This window comes from Zophobas morio, unplaced genomic scaffold (assembly GCF_036711695.1).
Source record: "Zophobas morio isolate AGI-343-1 ecotype UQ-CSIRO unplaced genomic scaffold, CSIRO_AGI_Zmor_V1 ptg000002l, whole genome shotgun sequence".
Lineage (NCBI taxonomy): Eukaryota > Metazoa > Arthropoda > Insecta > Coleoptera > Tenebrionidae > Zophobas > Zophobas morio.
In genome coordinates this window covers 22,160,625-22,180,409 of record NW_026972107.1, presented here as the reverse complement: position 1 = coordinate 22,180,409, position 19,785 = coordinate 22,160,625, and the positions used below count along the sequence as shown (strand labels likewise).

General features: G+C 33.0%; 3 protein-coding genes across 5 annotated transcripts; 2 read left to right on the top strand and 1 right to left on the bottom strand.

Annotated features, from left to right (window-relative positions):
• Positions 1–1,162: 1,162 nt before the first annotated feature.
• On the top strand, positions 1,163–1,990 carry LOC135130594 (transcription initiation factor TFIID subunit 12). Its single transcript, XM_064058001.1, has one exon. It carries the CDS (start codon positions 1,272–1,274, stop codon positions 1,875–1,877), a length of 606 nt encoding a protein of 201 aa, XP_063914071.1. The 5' UTR covers positions 1,163–1,271; the 3' UTR covers positions 1,878–1,990.
• LOC135130577 (fatty acid hydroxylase domain-containing protein 2) lies at positions 1,909–18,151 on the bottom strand. 3 transcript variants are annotated; one of them, XM_064057988.1, is made up of 6 exons: positions 18,047–18,151; positions 7,226–7,424; positions 4,557–4,806; positions 4,318–4,499; positions 3,991–4,263; positions 1,909–3,933 (listed from the first exon to the last, which is right to left on the bottom strand). In XM_064057988.1, the coding sequence occupies exons 2-6, from the start codon at positions 7,414–7,416 to the stop codon at positions 3,762–3,764; spliced, it is 1,068 nt and encodes a 355-aa protein (XP_063914058.1). In that variant the 5' UTR covers positions 7,417–7,424; positions 18,047–18,151; the 3' UTR covers positions 1,909–3,761. The 3 variants fall into 3 exon arrangements, with proteins under 3 accessions (XP_063914058.1, XP_063914062.1, XP_063914052.1); XM_064057992.1 differs by lacking the exon at positions 18,047–18,151 and adding an exon at positions 8,100–8,118; XM_064057982.1 differs by lacking the exon at positions 18,047–18,151 and adding an exon at positions 7,759–8,069.
• Positions 18,152–18,268: 117 nt separating this feature from the next.
• LOC135130567 (uncharacterized) lies at positions 18,269–19,740 on the top strand. The gene is made up of 2 exons (XM_064057973.1): positions 18,269–18,397; positions 18,449–19,740. The coding sequence occupies exon 2, from the start codon at positions 18,495–18,497 to the stop codon at positions 19,701–19,703; it is 1,209 nt and encodes a 402-aa protein (XP_063914043.1). The 5' UTR covers positions 18,269–18,397; positions 18,449–18,494; the 3' UTR covers positions 19,704–19,740.
• The last annotated feature ends 45 nt before the right edge of the window (positions 19,741–19,785 follow it).

The window sequence follows — 19,785 nt, the reverse complement described above, 5'->3', positions numbered from 1 at the left end:
AAGATTTAGATTAAGTTTGATTAGAAATCAAAACAAAATCATGTTGCGTCAAAAAATTGAACGTTTATTTTTTCAGTTTATTGTCTTATGGGGTCTACTAGTGAAAAAAATAGTATATTAACCACGGTTGCAAAGCCACTTCTAGACCTCGCGCTTCAGAGCCCTCGACGCTGCGCGTCTCGGGTTCTAATTTGCGCTCGGTCTAGAATGCTTGGCTCTGCAACCTTGGCTAATAATATACTATTATTTACTCTTCATTTTATTTTTTTTGCCAAGACCTTAGTTAATGTGTTTTTAACACTGTACTTTAGAACCAGAAACCTTAATCCTAAAAACTTTTTTGATCTTGGGGCGCATATAAAATTTTTTGTCTTGTTTTTTTTTTAACTTTGTTTGAGCTCCTGAATATTCAATGCTATGCGATAGCACACAATATCTATTCAACATTCAACATAAATGAAAATAAACCGAAGGCATATTTGATACCATCATACCTTATATGTGAATGTATGTTGTATTAAACAGCTTGGTAAATGAGGAAAAATGTACGGTCGAAGCGGGATTTGAACCCACGTTTTCCGCTTGCCGAGCGGCTATTCTACCAAGGGAACTATCCGGCGTCTCTTATTGTGCCGCCGCCACAATAGGTAATTAATAATAAACTTATTAAAGTAAATCATACTATAAAATTATTATTGTTGATGCGAATTAAATAAACCAATGAACGACTTTGTTCATTTGTTCCTTCTAACGACCCGTTCAATTAATTCGTTCATGAATCCAATTCAATTCATGTGATTTCTATAGATTTAGCAATATACGAGTATACTGATATTGTTACTGTCATTTGTGTTTTTTAGCCAGTCCTCCCACTAATGTTACTTCATAAAGTAAAGTCAACTATGTTGAACTACGTAAGTAACCACGGTGTTATTTCGCTGTGTATGTTTCCGGTTACGTGGAATGTGTACGGGGCTTCAGTCGTGATTGTATTTTGCTGTTATTATTTTGTCAGAAATAATTCACCTTGCTTTGTTCTTTAATAACAATAATTTAGTGAAAACCCTATTTAAATTTAAAACGTAAAATCCCAAAAAAATCCATATTTTTTTAATATTACTTCAACTGATCTGGTGGTTGCATAATAGACGGGAACCTCCATGTGCATTTTCTCCTGATGAGTCATTTGACAGTTGTCGTTTTTTGTAATTTGTTCTCAAACTGGTTAAACATAACCTTGTTGTGGTTTTTGATGTGTTATTTTAAAGAGAATGTCTGTGCCAAACATGTCTAATAATCTGATTCAGCCACAGAATATCGTAATTAACCAAGTTCCAATACCTCACGCAATCATGACCAACGTTAACGCAAACAATGGGATTCCTCTGACTGCGTTAACGCACGCCCCATCAACAGTCGATCAGTCAAACGACATCAAAACGGGCATAGTTGTAGAAACAATTCCAATGGCAGGGGCTAATCTCGTTGGAGTACAAACAGTTCCTACGCCTGTAAAATCGATGCAGTCCAGCTCGGCTCTTAGTGAACAAGCCCAAATCCTGACTAAACAGAGGCTGCAAGATTTAGTTCGAGATACGGATGCTACGCTCAATCTTGAAGACGAAGTTGAAGAAATCATCTTAAATTATGTAGACGAGTTCGTTGATCGTTGTTTAAATGGAGCTGCTTTGATCGCGAAGAATCGACATGTGAATACCATAGAAGTGAAGGATGTGCAACAATTCCTTAACAGGAACTACAACATGTGGACCCCTGGCTTTGGCACGGATGAATTGAGACCATACAAGAGAAGTTTGACGACGGAAGCACATAAACAACGACTAGCGCTTATCAGAAAGACATTGAAAAAGTATTAGGAGTAAGGGTTTTGTTAATACAAAGTACAACTATGTATTTATTGCTATATTTAAAATAATATAGGTATAATATAAATATATTTTCAAGTAGCAAAATACAGCCATCAAAAGTACCAGTTTCGTAATTCAACACCCAGTTATGTGACTCAAGAATGATGCTACTGTTGATTGAAGATGAAAATGCAAATAAATATAGAAGTAAGCTTAAATTCTGAAACCATGATTATTCATATTGTTCCCAAAAACCTTTGCTGCTACAAAATTATTCTTGGTTTTAACCTTATACCAGTAAATATGATGAAAAATGACACAAGTTGCGTAACAATTTTGTACACCATTGTTACGTACATAATATTTAATATACATTACTGAAAACATGGTTGACGTATGCAGCTTTACATTTAAACAATTGAAATATTTACATTTTTTATGATATTATCAACACTGGACCAATATCCTCAACATATTTAAAAAGCAAATCACAGTCAACATAGAACATTGATAACAAAAGTGTAAGTATTTCCTTGATTTGTAAATTCTACATTTATTATTTTCTACTGAAGTAGTAAAATTTAAAGGACAATATTTACTAGAACATCAAAGGTCAATTCGCAAAATTAGAAGTGCAACATGTTTATTATTATCATGTCTTAATTGTATACCTAATGTTAGGTACAGATTTAACACCTCATGTTCAGTGTTTACTACCATCAAAATAAAAGAGAGGAATCTGTGACAAAAGTGAATAAACATTTTAATGAAGATAATTTTCTTACGACAATAATACTTGGATGTGCACTGAAAGACCGTGTCAGTGAGAAATTGTCAGAAAAATATAGTGCACAAACCGCATGAAATACTTATTTTTTACTGGTGATGAAAATGTGTGGAAGTGTTCATTGTATTTGTGTTCAAATGCACGACGTATGCAAAAATACACAATGTACAATTCACATTCAATTTCTCACATTTATTAATCGTACCAAATGCGTAAGGTTTATGTCTTTATACTAAGAAATGACGTATACTATAATAGTTTATATCAACATTTCGTTTGTTTTAAATTATCACTGTACAGTTTTTAATAACTTGACTAACTAGTGATGTCTTACCGCCTAACACGCATTTGTTTTTTAATTATGTGTAAGATTTTTACTACGTTTAATGCATTTTTTTAATATCTATATCCGAAACGTAACTTTTAACATCAAGTGATTTACGAAATGAACGTTTAACTAAAACAAAATTCTTACATTTTTATTGATTCTTTATACAAATACAAATGTACGTTGTTTTTTTTAATTTTGGATTTTCACCGTGTTTATCTTTATGAAATAAAAATATTGGTTTACATATTCTAGTTAATTTAAACTTTTTGTTTTGTATCATATAAAACTACACATGAAATTCTTTGGGAAAATCAACATATACTGGAAGCGTGTATTACATCAAATAGTGATAGGTACTACATTGTCATCTTGTAAAGTGAAAACTTACTACAAAGTGTATTATACAGGCTCTATACAGTTTCCAGTCTTATTGCCTACTAAATTTAAATTCGTTTACTTCACTTTTTAACAGTTTCCTCTTTATTAAAAAAAAAAACGAAGTTCTTTATACTGTATGACGCACAATGACCTTTGATATATACATAATTTTATATTGTTGACAAACTTGTAAATAACTATAGATATTTCCACAACATAAAAAGATTTCTTTTTTGAAAAATCAACAACTGACTTAGGATCCTGGTCACATTCAGGATGTGTTTCAACTACAACTACCAATATCACTATAACATTATTACATAATTATATATGTGCATGAGTTAAAATACCATTTATTACCCCCAATCAGCCAAACGCAATAAATCTGGATATTCCGTTATTGTTTTCCGAGTTTGTGTTTGCACAGATTTGGATCAGGATAAGCTTCTCTTGGAGGGATGAAGCTCAACATCATAATGTGTCTGGCATATGCGCGAGTTGACCGGAAGTTGGTGTCAGTACCATGAAGACGATCTAGCACACCCAAGACACCGAAACAGTTATTAAATCTAAAAAAAAAAATAATTCTTGACCATTGTTCTTTCATCATTGTTGTGCCAACTTACTTCAAGTGATGGAAATCATGGGCTTCTGGTGACGGGAAGAACGGAAGATGGTATCCTGAGTGCGCATTTAACGTTGACAGAAGAGCAAGAGCAAACCAAAGATACGCAGTGGCCACATGGGAACCCATAATGAACACTCCTAAAAATGGTGGAAGCAAATTGGAAAACAAGTGTTCAATGGGATGGCAATAAATGGCAGTAACAGCAATGGGAGCGGTCCATTCGTGGTGTTGCTTGTGAATGATCTTGTAGAGGTGACGGTTATGAAGTAATCTGTGAAAATATACATAAAATCAATATTTCTTGTGTGTAAAACGAATACAGTACCTGTGTGAATAATAGAATGCAGCCTCTTCGACGAGGATATGTACAGCTAACTCATACAACACCCAATGGAAAGTCGGCAGTTCGCGAATCGGTGGAAAGCCCCTCCAAGACATAGCCCAATATAAGAAGAATGCTGCTGGGAAGCCTACGATGACTTGGTTGAAAAACACGCACCATATAACCTAACAAAAATTAAAATTAGGCTGCGTTAGTTTGCAAAATCGCAGTGGTTCTCTTACATTCATAAGTTTTTTCGAATCCACTGGTTCGTTAGTTCCTGGTTGGATTTTATAGCGGCGCAACGCTGCGGGTTTATTGGTGATGTCAAGAATCGTGTAAATTCCTCCAAAGAGCCAATATACTCCCAATGTTAGGATGGTGGAACCATAAACCCACAAGTTAAAGGAATCTTCACCAATGATGTCTAAGAACTTGTCCCACTGCGCTTGCCAGAAGTCACCAGAAGCTCCCCAAAATCTCTGACAGTGCCTTTAAAATACATTGTCAGAGTTTCTGTTTTTATTGAGAATTACCAATGAGACAAAGGCATTATTACGCATGGGTATGTAATCACCATGTGGTAATGATGCATTAGTCCACATGCACCGGGAAGTTTTATCTGATTTTAAATTTAAATAAACAACAGATTTTTCCTCTAACTCCATCAATACGATAACACACGATAATGTAATTTGTTATTTGACTGAAATTAGTGATTTCACAACACGACATTGAAGTTTAAAACGTATTCCTCTGTTAAATGCGTCAATTGAAACTTAAATTAGCTACAGCTGTATTTAGGCATCAAGTAATAATAGGAGAGATTAAAAATCTGGAACGTTCTTCGTTTCTAAAGCACAACAAATACCCCACGCATCTCAGTATGTTTTTCGATAAAAATTTCACTTTTTTGGCGTCATCAATTTTTCCCAAGATAAATATGTAATAAAATTCAAAACAATTAATCTTACACATATTTATAAATACAGTTACAATTGAAAAAATATTAAGTTCAAGGAGTGCCATAGCTGGAAGAATATTTGTCAATAAAATATATTTATAGTTCATTCAGATGACGTAATCAGCTTTTTAATGGGGACAAATATTAGTGTATTTTGATCTAAAAAAATAGAGGAACGCAAAAAATTAAAGCAATTTAGTGAAGCATACGCAGTATCGGTTGATGACGTCATTAACTTCTGGATATGATGAATAAATACATTTTAGTTACTGTTCAATTATTGTGACGACTCTAAAATCTTTTGTTTTACATAATTGTACATTCCAAATTAAACAAGCGTTGGATTATTAAAAAAAAAATAAAGAGCATGTCACCTGTCCATTTTTAATAAAATTTACAGAACAAAAGTTAACACATGAAGTCACCAGTTCTTTTCGGGAAAAGCAGACCGCCAAATTTAATAGCGTTTTATCAATCTTAACACTAATCTTAAAATTTCAGACTAATCAGTTTGGCGCTTTGGAGATAATCCACGTCAAAAAAATGAATGAACAGTCTGAATTTTCTATTCTATGAGCCTACAATATTTCTCGGCTATTGCTAGGGTAGTAACAATATCTCGTTAAGTGTATTATAATACCATTCACACACCAACTTAAAATTATATTGTTAAAATCAAATCTAGCATGTAGAGTTAACTATAAAAGATCTCTGGTGAGATCTGCTACTACATTAAGAAAAAAGAAAAGAAGTAGGTAAGCACCTACAGGCAATTGCACTGTTGTCATATCGCATGGCTAGAGCAAAATCCGAATCGTAATAATCACAGAAAAAGTATACTCTACAACTCGTGCGTAGTCTTTCTGCCTACAGTGACTTCTGTTTGTACTCATCTGGATGAACAGCTTGCACATTTTGAAATATCAGATTGTATAAAATATTTTGGATCTTTTTTTCATATTGGCGGTGACTACAATCGAAGATAATATAATCCCATTGTTTGTGACACACACACACCTCGTTCTCAACGAGAACAAAATTGGTTGTATAACTTATTGCTACTCAAATATTATAAGCCATTTATTTCAAAGAGAACACTAGAACTAAAAACAGGACTTCAGCGGTAAGGAGTTATTTTTTTTCTTGTATTTATTGGCTTCGCCAGATGGAAGTTTGACTGTATTTTTTACAACTATTAAGAAATATACTTATATGCCAATTACTGACGATAATTATTTCATATAGAATGTGTAAAGAGTTTTTATTTTGTGGTTGCATAATACAGTCAAATTATTATAAAAAAAAATCGGGGTATGATTCATAAAGTAATAACTATATTCCTCTAAATGTAATTTTAATGTTTTAAATTCTGCCTGTGGAGAACGGAGCTTTATTTAGCTAATAAAGTTGGCTTAAATATAAAAATACCTTTGAAAAATTCAAACACCAACAAGCACTCAAACCCAATTATTAAAAAATTAAATTTGTAAAACAGGTGAGACTTTTTGCCTTAATTTAAGACCACAATCTAGTATTGTAATAACTAATTGACAGTAGGTCATACATAGCAGCAATTCATAAATGCTTTGTTGTCGTTTTAATGTTAAATGCCTAAAAATAGGGACACATTTTTCAATCAGCGAAGAGGAACACGTTGAAAATATTTCTAATTGTAGATACAATCCAAATTACCGCACTGAATAAATTAGATAAAAAATTCGAAAGTAAAACTGGATGAAAATAGTCAGACAGGTTCAATAATTGAAAACAAACAAACAAATTACATTAATTGAATATTTATCAAGATAAGGAGAGATAGATTAATGACTAAACTCGCACCGTTTTTATATTACCTATCTACTATTTCGTCACCGCTGGACTAAAACCTTAAGAAAAATCGATGTTTTCTAGGTAAAAAAGAACTAAAAGCCTTAATCCCAAAATTACCAAGTAATCGAATTTCTTGCTGCTGCGAAACAAATCAGTGCTGAGCTAATCACGATTAAGACGCTTCGTAAAGATGACCATATTGAGGGGTTCTGACTGGCACTGTTCTGGATCGTTCCAGGGCCGGACTTCCGCGTAGGAGTAAGTTCAGGTCCAGAAGAAGAAGATTCGTCTTCGTAGTCCCCCAACATTTTCAATTCTAGAAAAAATTTAAGAATAATTAGAAACGTCAAACCGACGTCAACACCGGGTCAGTAACTCAGTTATGAAAACAAGTGATAAATAATAATTAAGTAATAATCTTATTGTGTATTGATTTTGCACAGTCATTTAAAATGCAAATTCTTGAAGGTCTGTTTAGTACTTTACACCTGATTTTGCGAAGAGTGTAAGTAAAACACGTAGTTTTCTGTAATAACAAGCAAGGTGCGAAACTCAAATGGAATAATGTGAATTTTTCTATTTCAGAATAACAATAAACACAACACGGATAAAGTGGTTTTACTATTCAAAAAACATGAAGCGCGACGTACGTTTAGCCTTCCATTGTTTCCTTTTTCTGTTTCGTTTTTGATTTTTCGTGTACATGCTGAGGATCAAGTTTACACAACACAAACACTATGCACTGTCGTAACAAAGGACGATAATAAACAGTAATAATACGGAACTCCGTTATATATACATGTTTCTGCGAAGATAAGAAAATATCGAATATGAAATCGAAATGATAGTTTCCACTTATAATGATCTTATTAAATGGTTAGGTAGAGACCGGTTTTTTACTGTTTCGCTTCACGGAGAATGGTCAAGTTTTGCACCGTTACTACTAGGTTGGATACATGTGTGAATAATAAACAGTAAACGCAATTGTTACCTATTAAAAGGAGTGACTAGTTGATGACAAAATTGGATCTCCACCGCAGTGGCGGAGGTGTAGCGAAAACTGTATCTAAAGTTAAATTGATAGTAAATACTGGCGATCGATTCATTGTAAATGCAAGGCGGATTTAATTTTTTAATTTCAGTTTAACGAGCAAAATGTTCAAACCGTCACATGCGGTCGGTAAACTTTCTGATATTTTTTAAAATAAACAAATGTAAAATTTTATTCAAAACAACGCATCTCACACGATGACATTTTGCTACACTTCTGACATGAATTGACAAAACGTGCACCTTCAAACGATGGCTAGCATGCAATTACATTCCACTCTAAATGAACGTGACTGAAATAACTCTATGGAACACAGGTTTTTTGTCCAATGGCAGTCAATCAATCAACCGCGGTTACGAGCATTGTGAAAATAAGAATCCGCAAACCATATTATTTACTAGAACATTTTGTTACACAAGTTGATACGAGTTTCCACTTTTCCAAAAAATTTAAAAACGGGTAACTTTAAAAAACAGAAGTTTCTGGAGAAACCGAAAGTATTTCAATCAATTTTCTTGAACAGACTTTCTCTGTGGACAAGACTCCGCGTTTAATTGTACAGTTGAGATAAAACATCCTGTATACAGGGTGTCCCAGAATTCGCGCCATTCCCGTGAATGACATGTTCCCTGTCCCGAACTGTGCCGTAATTCGCAAAAAGAATTGTCCAGGATTTAACCGTGTGAGAACTGGAAGGCGATTAAGTTGACCAATAGAGAGGCTGCTTTTATCTCCGAACGTTTCTATGTTCAAAGTTACCTATGCCAAGAACAAAAAATCGGGTAATACTAAAGTTGAATGAATTTTTTTCCGAATCCCCCTCCGTCAACAAAAGGAAACAGAAATGTGGTTATAAATTTAATCATTTTGACAATTGTTTGTCATAAACTGTCACGAAGTTTATCACTGACCTGAAGAGACGCTTCTGCGCCAAAGATGACTGATTAATGTACACAGAGACATCAAGGTTTACTTTAAGGCAAGTAGCATGGGACAGAAGTTATTTCTGCTGCCATTCTAGTTAAATTGTGTTTAACTGGACTATACATGTCATAAGAGAATCTGTTTCATTTCATCGTAGGCAAATAATACATTTATTACTATTCTACATAGAGTAGCTACCGAAGAGCAGGTATTAGAAGTCATTTTCTTAGAGCCCCGTGAATAATCGTCGGCACCTAGACCAACATGTGTTTCACCGATTGTTACATCGAGCAAGAGAAGATGGATCTTTTCAACCTAGTCGGAAAGGCCGTGCTGGGGCTCTACGGAATGTACGTGTAGGTGCTGAAGAGCAAGTGTTAGAAAACATGGAAGCGGATCCTAGGAGAAGTGTCCTCTACGTAGCGCAAATGAGTGGATGCTCAAGATCGACCACTCATCGTATTCTTCAAGAGAGAAGACTGCATCCTTACCATTACACGAGAGTGCAGCATCTGCGACCAACCGACTACCCGCGACGAGTACATTTTGCTCAATGGTTACTGCGACAAAATGAACTAAACCCTGATTTTACACTGCGCATTCTTTTCACCGACGAATGTTCATTTTCCCGAGAAGGAATGTTTAATGCACACAATTGGCATTTCTGGGCACACGCAAATCCACATCTCACTAGGGTGAGAGCATATCAGGAGCGATTTACTATTAATCTATGGGCTGGAATATATCAATGGTACTACTGTGGTAAAAATTTTAATGCATCTGATAAAATTATCACTAAACTCCGTTCCTGTTTTTTTAAGTGGGGCCGTTTGTGTTACCTGATCGCCTTACATTCTCCATAAATTAACATCATTTCCAAATATTCTTTATACTAGTATGAATAAGACATCAATAACTTAGTGGTATTGGTACTGATTTGTTTATAGTTTGTATTGTTCTTAACAAAAATTGCAACTAAACGATTTTTGTTATAATTTTTATTCGTATCTTTTCAATCTCTAGAAAGTACTCACAACTTTAAAGAAACTGTTTTGAATCATCATGTGCAACATCAATATTATTCTTGAATAAGTCTCAGTTTTCAGTATCTCCCCCACATGATTGACACCACAGCACATACCTATGATCTTAATACACCAGAGAAGTGGAATCTCGTCTCTTTTTTCGTTGCTTAGATTAGGTATCAGCAACAAAGCTGTTCAGTAAAAATTGATACTGTTTATTGAAAATCATAAGCACCGATTAATCAAAAGCGATATTTATGTTTTAGTACACTTAATAACGTTCTTTGAATGGACATGTGGTACTCTTTTTTAGAAATAACGATAAACTTAATATCAGGCATATGATGCATAGTGAATTCTGAAAATGTACTAATTTTCGTTAAAAAGAACAACACATTATTCACGGGGCTCTAAGAAAATTACTTCTAATACCTGCTCTTCGGTATCTACACTATGTAGAATAGTAACAAATGTATTACTTGCCTACGATGAAATGAAACAGCTTCTCTTATGACATGTACAGCCCAGTTAAACACAATTTAACTAGAATGGCAGCAGAAATAACTTCTGTCCCATGCTACTTGCCTTAAAGTAAACCTTGACGTCTCTGTGTATATTAATCAGTCATCTTTGGCGCAGAAGCATCTCTTCAGGTCAGTGATGAACTTCGTGACAGTTTATGACAAACAATTGTCAAAATGATTAAATTTATAACCACACTTCTGTTTCCTTTTGTTGACGGAGGGGGATTCGGAAAAAATTCATTCAACTTTAGTATTACCCGATTTTTTGTTCTTGGCATAGGTAACTTTGAACATAGAAACGTTCGGATATAAAAGCAGCCTCTCTATTGGTCAACTTAATCGCCTTCCAGTTCTCACACGGTTAAAGCCTGGACAATTCTTTTTGCGAATTACGGCACAGTTCGGGACAGGGAACATGTCATTCACGGGAATGGCGCGAATTCTGGGACACCCTGTATATCTAATTATTACATTTTACAATAAACATAGTTCACGAAATGGAAGCGTTTCGGCTAAGTTCTGTATTATTACCAGTGACATGACAATAGCAATAATGATTTTAAATAACTGGTCACGTTACATTGATTTAGAAAGTTCCTGGTAGTTAAGGGGTGCCTGCAACAAACATGTCTAAGTAACATAAAATTAGGACTGCAAAAAACACAAGGTGTAGACACATGTACTTTACAGTTTGTAATTTTTTTGTGGTAGAAATGTATATTATTATGTATTAAATGTTTTCATTGCTAATTTTCAACGACCAATTTAAACCCTTTTAGGCATATTTCAACTATGATGCTCTAGATCTTAAATTCATCTCTGCTCCACTTAAACTTTAAACTAAAAATGTGTTCCTGTATATAAAACGTATCATTGGTTGTACATATGAACATACCATTGTTGTAATAATGATTAGATAATAAAAAATTGTAATGTCGATAATTTTTCAGCGCACAAATATCGACAAAAACAAAAAGAAATTTAGTACTAGTGGTACGACTTTTATTTTTTGTTTTTTTGCACTCTAAGCATAAAAACGTTTATCAAGTTTTTAAAGAATGATTGTTGCTAAAAGTTATCATGACCTTTGGTGTTTTAAAGTTAAGTGATAACATTCTCGAGTGTTGTAATTGTTTTCTCATGCTTATTACATTTTTTAAATAATCAGGTAATGGAAATTATTGGTTTTCATGTGAACGTATGCTTATTTAAATCAAGGGTCAACCGACTTATAAAAATATAATTCTAGCCCTAAACCATATAACGTTGCCACAACATCAAAAAACAAAACTTCGAAGCACCACGTGCCTTTTGCGAATACACAAAAAAAATCGTTTGCCTTGTAACCGTGATATTCGACCGATAAGCGTAATTAAACCTAATAAGATCCTGTAACTACCGGACACCACGTGTAGCTTACTTAATTAAAAATTCAAATTGTCTATTTTCAAAGTAAAATTTTACCTACGATAGTACTACTACTGATAGTACTTTTGATTAATGTAGAACGGATACAGGCTGTTTTAAAAACAACTGAAATCGGGTTGTCTACAAATAAAGCAGGAATGATTCACTCAAGTAAACAGAATAAACAGCATTTTGTGTTTATTTATATAAAAAAACTAGCATTAAACAACACTGAGTTGACAATGTTTTCGTAAATTAGGTATAATTAATGGCATACGTTATTGTAGACTGTAAAAAATTTGTACTGCAATTATTGATTCAAAATAAACTAATTAAAAAGTCTAAAAACACCCAGTCCAACTTTGATTTATGATGTCTAATATGTTTTATGGGTACTATTGTCTTTTTTAAGGCATTGAAGGAATTGGCATGCAAAGTGTGTTACTAATTTTACACAAAAGTAGAAAACTGAAAGAAAAGATTTTTTTTCATCAAATAGTTACATGCAATGTATATCTTGTGTGTGTACAAGAAAATCGAAAAATCACATGTAGAACAATGATAGGGGCACTAAAATGTAGGGCCTTTTATACAGTGCGATTGTGTTAGATTATTATCACTTTATTCAAAAGTAAAGCAATCATTTACGCGGGAATCCAAAGTTCGCTGCTAATATTACAACCTTCTAATTAGTTTGAATTATTAAGTAAGTTACTGACCTTGATAATATTAAAATATCAAAAAAGATGTTGACGTTTGTATGTCGCTATCGCAAAAAAAACCATTCTTTTTTAAACTAAGATATTACTACATGACTTTTAATTTTTAGTTACAGTCGAAAATAATCAACTTTTTTATAAGAAGCTCGGATAATTTTCCACTAAACTTATTTCATTGTTTATAACAAAAATATGGGTCTTCTTATTTGGAAGGAAGCGGGGGTTTTCCCAAAATTAATGCGAATATAAAAAACAGTTTGCACAGAACACCAACAATTATTAAAAATATTGAAATTGTACTATCTCAAACATATGTTTATATTGTTTAAATAAATGGTAGTGTTTGCACTGGTTTTTTTTTGCCGTAGGCTGTAACGTTTAAACATTTTAAAAATAAAACGACCTTTTGATTTTAGCTATTGGTACGGCGGTGTTTCTATCTTATAAAATCTGATCGTTAACCCCTTGGATTCGTCAAATTAAAAATTACTTATTAAACTTATTTTAAATTCAGTCAAGTCATCAAGTGATATCAAACAAAAGTTAACATAAATTATAACTATGAACAATCGCGAAGTACATATATCTACATACATATTTTCAGTTTTTCCACACTATATATCAAGTATAGTTAATCAAAATCATAAAATAAACACTATTGTGGAGATATATATCATGTACATGCGAGTGAATATTATGATCTAGTAGATTAGAACATCGAAACAAAAGTAATAATAACATCATGCCGATAACATTAGTACCGGAATTCTAATAAAACTAATGAGCACAGTGGCGGCGTTAATTTCCAAGACCTTATTTTATAGTCGCAATAATTATTATTTTAAATATGTATATTTAAAGCAAATGTGTTCTGCTGGAATTAAAGGGCTGGATTTAATAACTACAAAAACAAAGCAACAATTTTCAGGGTAGTAAATTTCACCTATTTCAGACCGTCAAGATTTGCGGGTTTTCAAATCTTCTTTTTTACTTGATTTATTGAGTAACAAAAAGCGTTGTGAACCTGTTAGTCAATGTTGTTGAAAGCAAGGGAGAGCTGATAATTAACAATACATATGTATAAGAAACTCCATTAGGGTGGATTATTTTTAATACTTTTAAAAAAAGTTCATTTGGTGTTCGCCACGCCAAAGATGCCGCTTTTTTTTGAAATCACAATAATAATAATAATTATTATTAATTAAATGAATACCTTAAAGTAAGCCGAATTCTAAACTTGATAGAAAGTTCATATGATAAATTTACAAAGCATTACATTTAATTAGGCTAAAAACAACGACGTTTGCAAGGATCTCGAGTTTAAGCGATGTTTTTATATTTTATACATCTCGAAATGTAATTATTTAACTTAGAGTATTTTTTGCTCAATCAATTATCTATTATTTTATCCTAAAAGTCTTATGATACTGTGTGTACAATTAAAGTATGAATCTTCAAGAAAAAAATCCCAGTTTTCATGACTAGTACATTAATTCCAAATTGTTTAACTCATATGAAAAGTGTCGAGTTAACTGTGAAATGTGTATTTTGGGCTGGGCGAATATTTCCACGCCCTTAAAAAGTGAACTATACGGTTATATAACTCCCCACGTTCCACTAATAGAAACTTTAGGGTTTTAAAAACTTATAACACTGTGTGATTATTATTTTAAGTTGTTTTTGATTAAACCAAATTCACTTTTAAAAAAGCACAACAAACAATAATTGACTTAATGACGTCAACGCAATTTTAATAGCACATATGTCCTTCTCTAGTCCTTATTATCTCATTAATCCGCAGTAGCATGTAAATTTTTAATAGCTCCCTGTGTAATATTCTGTCTGTCTGTAATTTCTACATTCATCAGTTGACTGGTTGACAAGTGCGGTTCCAGCACTTCGAATTTTTCTTTTAATATCGTCCCATTTAGCTACTTGATAGTATTAAATCCAGTGGTTAGAAGTAATTCAATTACAAGTAATTCATTACTGTCATTCAATTCCTTCTCAAGTAATGTAATTGTAATACATTACTTTTCAAAAAATGTAATGAGTAATTGTAACGAATTACTTTTTTTGAGTAATTCAGTCACTTTTACAATTATTTTTTGCAATTATTTTTAACTCAAATACTCAAAAATATTGTTTTGTTTTTCTCTACGATAATTTACCTGACCTGCTGGGATTATTATTCCCAGTTCCTCCCCACAAAGAGAAGATTAACCCAGTAGGGAGTTAAAATCTAAAACCAGTTTAGCACAGAATTTGTTAAGAAACTAATTAACCATAGTATACATAAGCTTTTCATCATTTTAAGAGTGAGCTAAAGCATATTCCAGCATAGGGAAATACATATAAAATTCTGCCCACGTTTTTGCCAAAGTATATGTCCGATTGTAATAAACTTCACACCGTTGAAATGAGCGTAAAAAACCCTACCCAGACTGCTGTTCCGTTTTTTATTATTATTTATTGATTATCTGTTGTTATTTTATTTGTTTTATTTTATTTACTGATGTGAATATGTAACAAATGCGTTAGTAAAATAAAGCACTCACTGCCTCTTTCATTCTAACACGTTTTTTCTTGACCCTTTGGACCCATATAACAAATATCTAAAATTGTGTCTTCATCAAATTTTTCAAAGTGCAAAAAGTAATTGTTAAGGTAATGCATTACTTTTTAAAAGTAATTGTTCCAATCACTGATTAAATCGAGACTATTAGCTGGACATGAAGTACTATTAACAACAATGAAGTAGTCGTTAATCTGCCTATGTAGCACGTGAAGGTTCAGCAAGGTCTTGTATAAATAAAACGTCAGGTCCCATGAACATTTTCGACTACGATGTTTTCCACTTATAATAGGCATTCATGGATCTGGCTCCTGGCCTTCGCTTGGCATACTCACGTCCATCAGGGGATTTCAAGCTTACTCGCGTTTCATCTGAGAATAAAACTCTTTAGTCATTAACAGTCCAGTACTGATTTTTTCTAGCAAAACACGATCACTAGCAGTTGTAAGCGTACTATAAAGTAAATAGTGTTTGTTCTGTTTTTTAAGGCGGATTGTCTAAGAAAACGCTCACCCTTTAGATTGGTACATCGTTTGCATCCTTGCCCTGGGTCTTCAAAGTGAGATCCTAGATGTTGTTTCACTAATTAATCTTGTAATCATGCGAATTTGATAGAATGATGTGTTCCTATCACATTAGCAACGCATGGAATATCACTCACTTAACAAAGTTGATGCGCTTACATTTCCTTTGCCCATAAATTTCTTAGATGAAATTTTTCAGACTTAAAATATTGGTATCTAACATAATAAATGACAATAAAGTTGGTAAAACCTGTGTTAAAATAACGGTTTTGAAATTATTTTAAGTCAGTGTTTGGTAAAGTAAATTCAAACTTCACTTAAAACAAAAATTTTTTTGACAGCATCCACACGGAATGTTAAAGAAGATCCAAAGCCTGCCTATGAAGCAGTTACATTAACTCATTAAATTAAAAATAATCCCTACCTGGGAAGTTTTTAACAAAAATCTAGCGGTGAGTTAATTTTGCTCATGAATTTATTTATACAGATATTATGTACTGGTGTGTTTAAATTCAAACGTGCTATAAGAGGAATCGCTACGTTTGGCTATTATGCTGTTGTCAATATATTTTCAGAATGTAATATATTACTTATTGTTACGAAATTTTAAATGTAACCTGTCCAGAACTTTCATTATATCATGCGAGGGCAGTTTTTTCAAACAGTTTATTAACATACATTTTTCAAATTTTGTTGAAATTTTATATCACGTATTTTAAAAAATCAATATTCTACTTATTTATGGAAACTTTGGAACGTGGTTTTCACTACTGTTTTCTGTTCACAAAACTGTAGAAATCGTATCAGATATATTTTCAATTTTATTTGTTGAACTGAGATATAAAAATAAACGTTTAGCAGCTTCTACGACACAAGCTTTGTTTTTATTGTGTATCGTTTCTAACAAGTCGACGATATATCTGGTACGATTCTGGAGTTTTGTAAGCTGAAAACCGTGTTCCGAAATTTCCTCAAGTATTGATTGTTAAAGATACGTTATGCAAAAATTTCACCAAAATAAAAAAATGATGATCACAAACTGTTTTTAACAAAACTGCGCTTGCGTTATATAAATAAAGTTATGGGCTTATATTTAAAATTTCACAACCATAATAATGGAAATATTACAGCCTGAAAATATAACGAAAATTCCATGCAGAAAACGTAACGTTTGGCTCCTCAAGGGAATTCTCAAAGTATTTCTACTCTATTAATATCTCTATAGACAACCAACAATACTCACCCGTATTATCACGAAAATGCAATGGGGATTTTTTCCTATTCTTTGAACGTTTGTAAACAGATAAAAGTAGCTTGGAGCAATTTATATTTAAGATTTATTTTAGATTTTTTGTTTTGTTTTGAATTAACTTTGGATTTATAATTTTGGCTCAAAATGGAGCGTCCTAATCCTAATCATACATTTGTATAGTAGTTACCAGCAAAGAACGTACTTCTCAAAAAACTGCACTACAAAGGCATATTTAACATAAACTACTAAAGGTCAGCAAGCAACACTGCAATGCATAACCTTTTGACTAGGTTTTGGTGCATTGAAAGAATGCAATTAATTAATGAATTAATTGTAAATTAATTTCAAAGCTGCACTAGTACATTAATTTAAAATGATCTTTGAAATTTATAATCACGAATTGCTACGATGCATTAATAAATTCCATTGTCTTTTGTTAAATTTAGCAGTTATCGTTGCAATTTCATAAATAAATTATGCCTTTGTGCTGAGCCCGATTTCTACGCATTAACTTTCGTGTGCAAATATGTATATTCGTGAAATGCCAAACTAACACGAATTGGATGCATTAATTTTGTAAAGGATTTCGTTCATTCCACGCAATCATAATTATTGACCACCAAAGAAATTCTTGGTTTGCCAGACTATTCTGACAGTGGTATTGTGAAAAAGAAAATTGACGTAACGACTAATTGGCCGCAAAAAATTGCGTTTAGTTGAGCTGTAAATGTTTAATAAACGGTCCAAGCATGTTTATTTATGTTATATCGCCAAAATTGGATAACTTTTGTAACCTATTTTCTGGCAAAACAAAAACAAAGGAAACGAAAAATATGTCATGTTTGGGACGTTGTTTAATAATTGTAAAAGGAAGTCATGAATAGAATGACATTTGTGCAGACATGCAAAGCTATCAAAAACACTACAATTTACTTACATTTTCGTGACAATGCTTAAATATGAGTTAACAAATACGCAAAAATGTACTTTTGGTAATCATTATATCAATACAAAGTACAGGTACAAACCAAATTAACATAGTAACCTATTTGCTATATGGATTTCTGGAATGGAAAAATTCACTGAGCTGAGTGCCATCTGTGAATATTGGTGAATATCAAACGTCGTACAGAAAACAGAAACCCGGAATCAGGACTTTTTGACATTTAAACATTACCCTCGCGGGAAATTAACAAAAACTGTTCTTATTTGTATATTATCAGTAAACTGTTACCAACAAAAGGTGCGATTGGTACTTTTTGTGTATACTCTAAAATAATTGAAATAGGTAATTTTAAAAATTATTTGGAAATACATTTATGGCACTGTTTCGTTTCAGTTTTTAGAGGTTATGTTGTTGTTTATGATATCCCAAGCTCCTAAGAATGCGTAAATTACAAAAGAAAACGAAATCAGCAACACCACCACAAAGGCCCTCTAGGTTTGCCTATACGTTTAAAATTGGATGGTTCACTGCATTAAATGTTAAGTTAGAAGAAGTTGCAATCAATGAAGTGGTGTTACGAATCCCACTGCCCCCAGACTGTAAAGAGCAGAAAAAGCAAAGCAGGAACGATGTTAGTCCAGTAAAACCAACCATGTCCTCATCCATGAGTCGTAAACCTGATAAGAAATTGATACACCGCTCTTCTACACTTAGCAAGAATTCTTCAAGTACAGAACAGAATCCACGCAAAAGATCGGCAGAGCAGTCTTCTGTTTCCTCGTCAGTAAATGACAGGTCCGCTAAAACATCTAAACGTCGCCATTTATCAGTTAATAAAAGCAAAGAGTCTCTAAGTAAGCAGCAGAGTATGTCTGAAAATTCTTCAGATTCTAAGTCTGCGAGCCCTGATTCTGTCCAAAGAGTTAAACATCTGGGCGCATCCGTTAGTGAAAGCAAAGAAACTTTGAGTCAACCTGAAAGTCTTGTCAAAAGTCCACCAAAACAGTCGTCTAATTTGAACCCTGAACCAAAGCATAACAGTTTACCAGTTAATGACAGTGAAAGCTCGTCAAGTAAACTTCAGAATTCCGCTAAAAATCTTTCAAAGCATCCTCATTTAAGAGTAAATGGCAACAAAAACTCTTCAAGTACGCAGCGGGGCCCATCAAAAAGTGTTTCAAAACAGTTATCAAAAAGAACCAAATGTGCAGTGAAAGGTGCAATTAAACGTGGCCAGAAATCGCATGCTGTGTACATTGTTAGGAAAGATGAAAATTTCGCTAATAAACTGCGCCAAAAACTCAAACAACTTGTACATATTCCCAGTCTGAGTAGTAGCCAGATTAAGTTAACAGTAGACTTTGAAAAACTATCAAATTTGGTGTTGCACATGAAGTTACCTTCGGCAGATTGGCGAGTTACGGTTTTAATGAACCGTGACCTAAGTTTAGTATTTGAATTTACCAACAAAACTTCATTAAGGCATGTTAGGTTTTCAGAAACTCATTGTAATATATGTGTTAGTGGCAAAGCCGTGATTTTGTTAGGTTGTCCGAAAACTGTAGATTCTGTAAAAGATATTGAGATCTTGTTAGAAATTGTAGATAAACTTAACTTAGAAGATTGTATGGTTATCACATCTTCATGAATATATAAATGTAAGTAACTATACCATTAATTTTCTGTTTTGCACTGGAAAAATTATATTTTTTACAAAGTATAGAAATTTG

Bases quoted from the DNA above. Each gene is read 5' to 3' on its own strand.
- LOC135130594 (XM_064058001.1), top strand. From the start codon at position 1,272: ATGTCTGTGCCAAACATGTCTAATAATCTGATTCAGCCACAGAATATC.
- LOC135130567 (XM_064057973.1), top strand. From the start codon at position 18,495: ATGCGTAAATTACAAAAGAAAACGAAATCAGCAACACCACCACAAAGG.
- LOC135130577 (XM_064057982.1), bottom strand. From the start codon at position 7,813: ATGTACACGAAAAATCAAAAACGAAACAGAAAAAGGAAACAATGGAAG. The intron at 7,425-7,758 runs GTACGTCGCGCT...AATTTTTTCTAG, and splicing joins GAAACAATGGAAGGCTAAAC to AATTGAAAATGTTGGGGGAC. The intron at 4,500-4,556 runs GTAAGAGAACCA...AATTTTTGTTAG, and splicing joins ATTCGAAAAAACTTATGAAT to GTTATATGGTGCGTGTTTTT.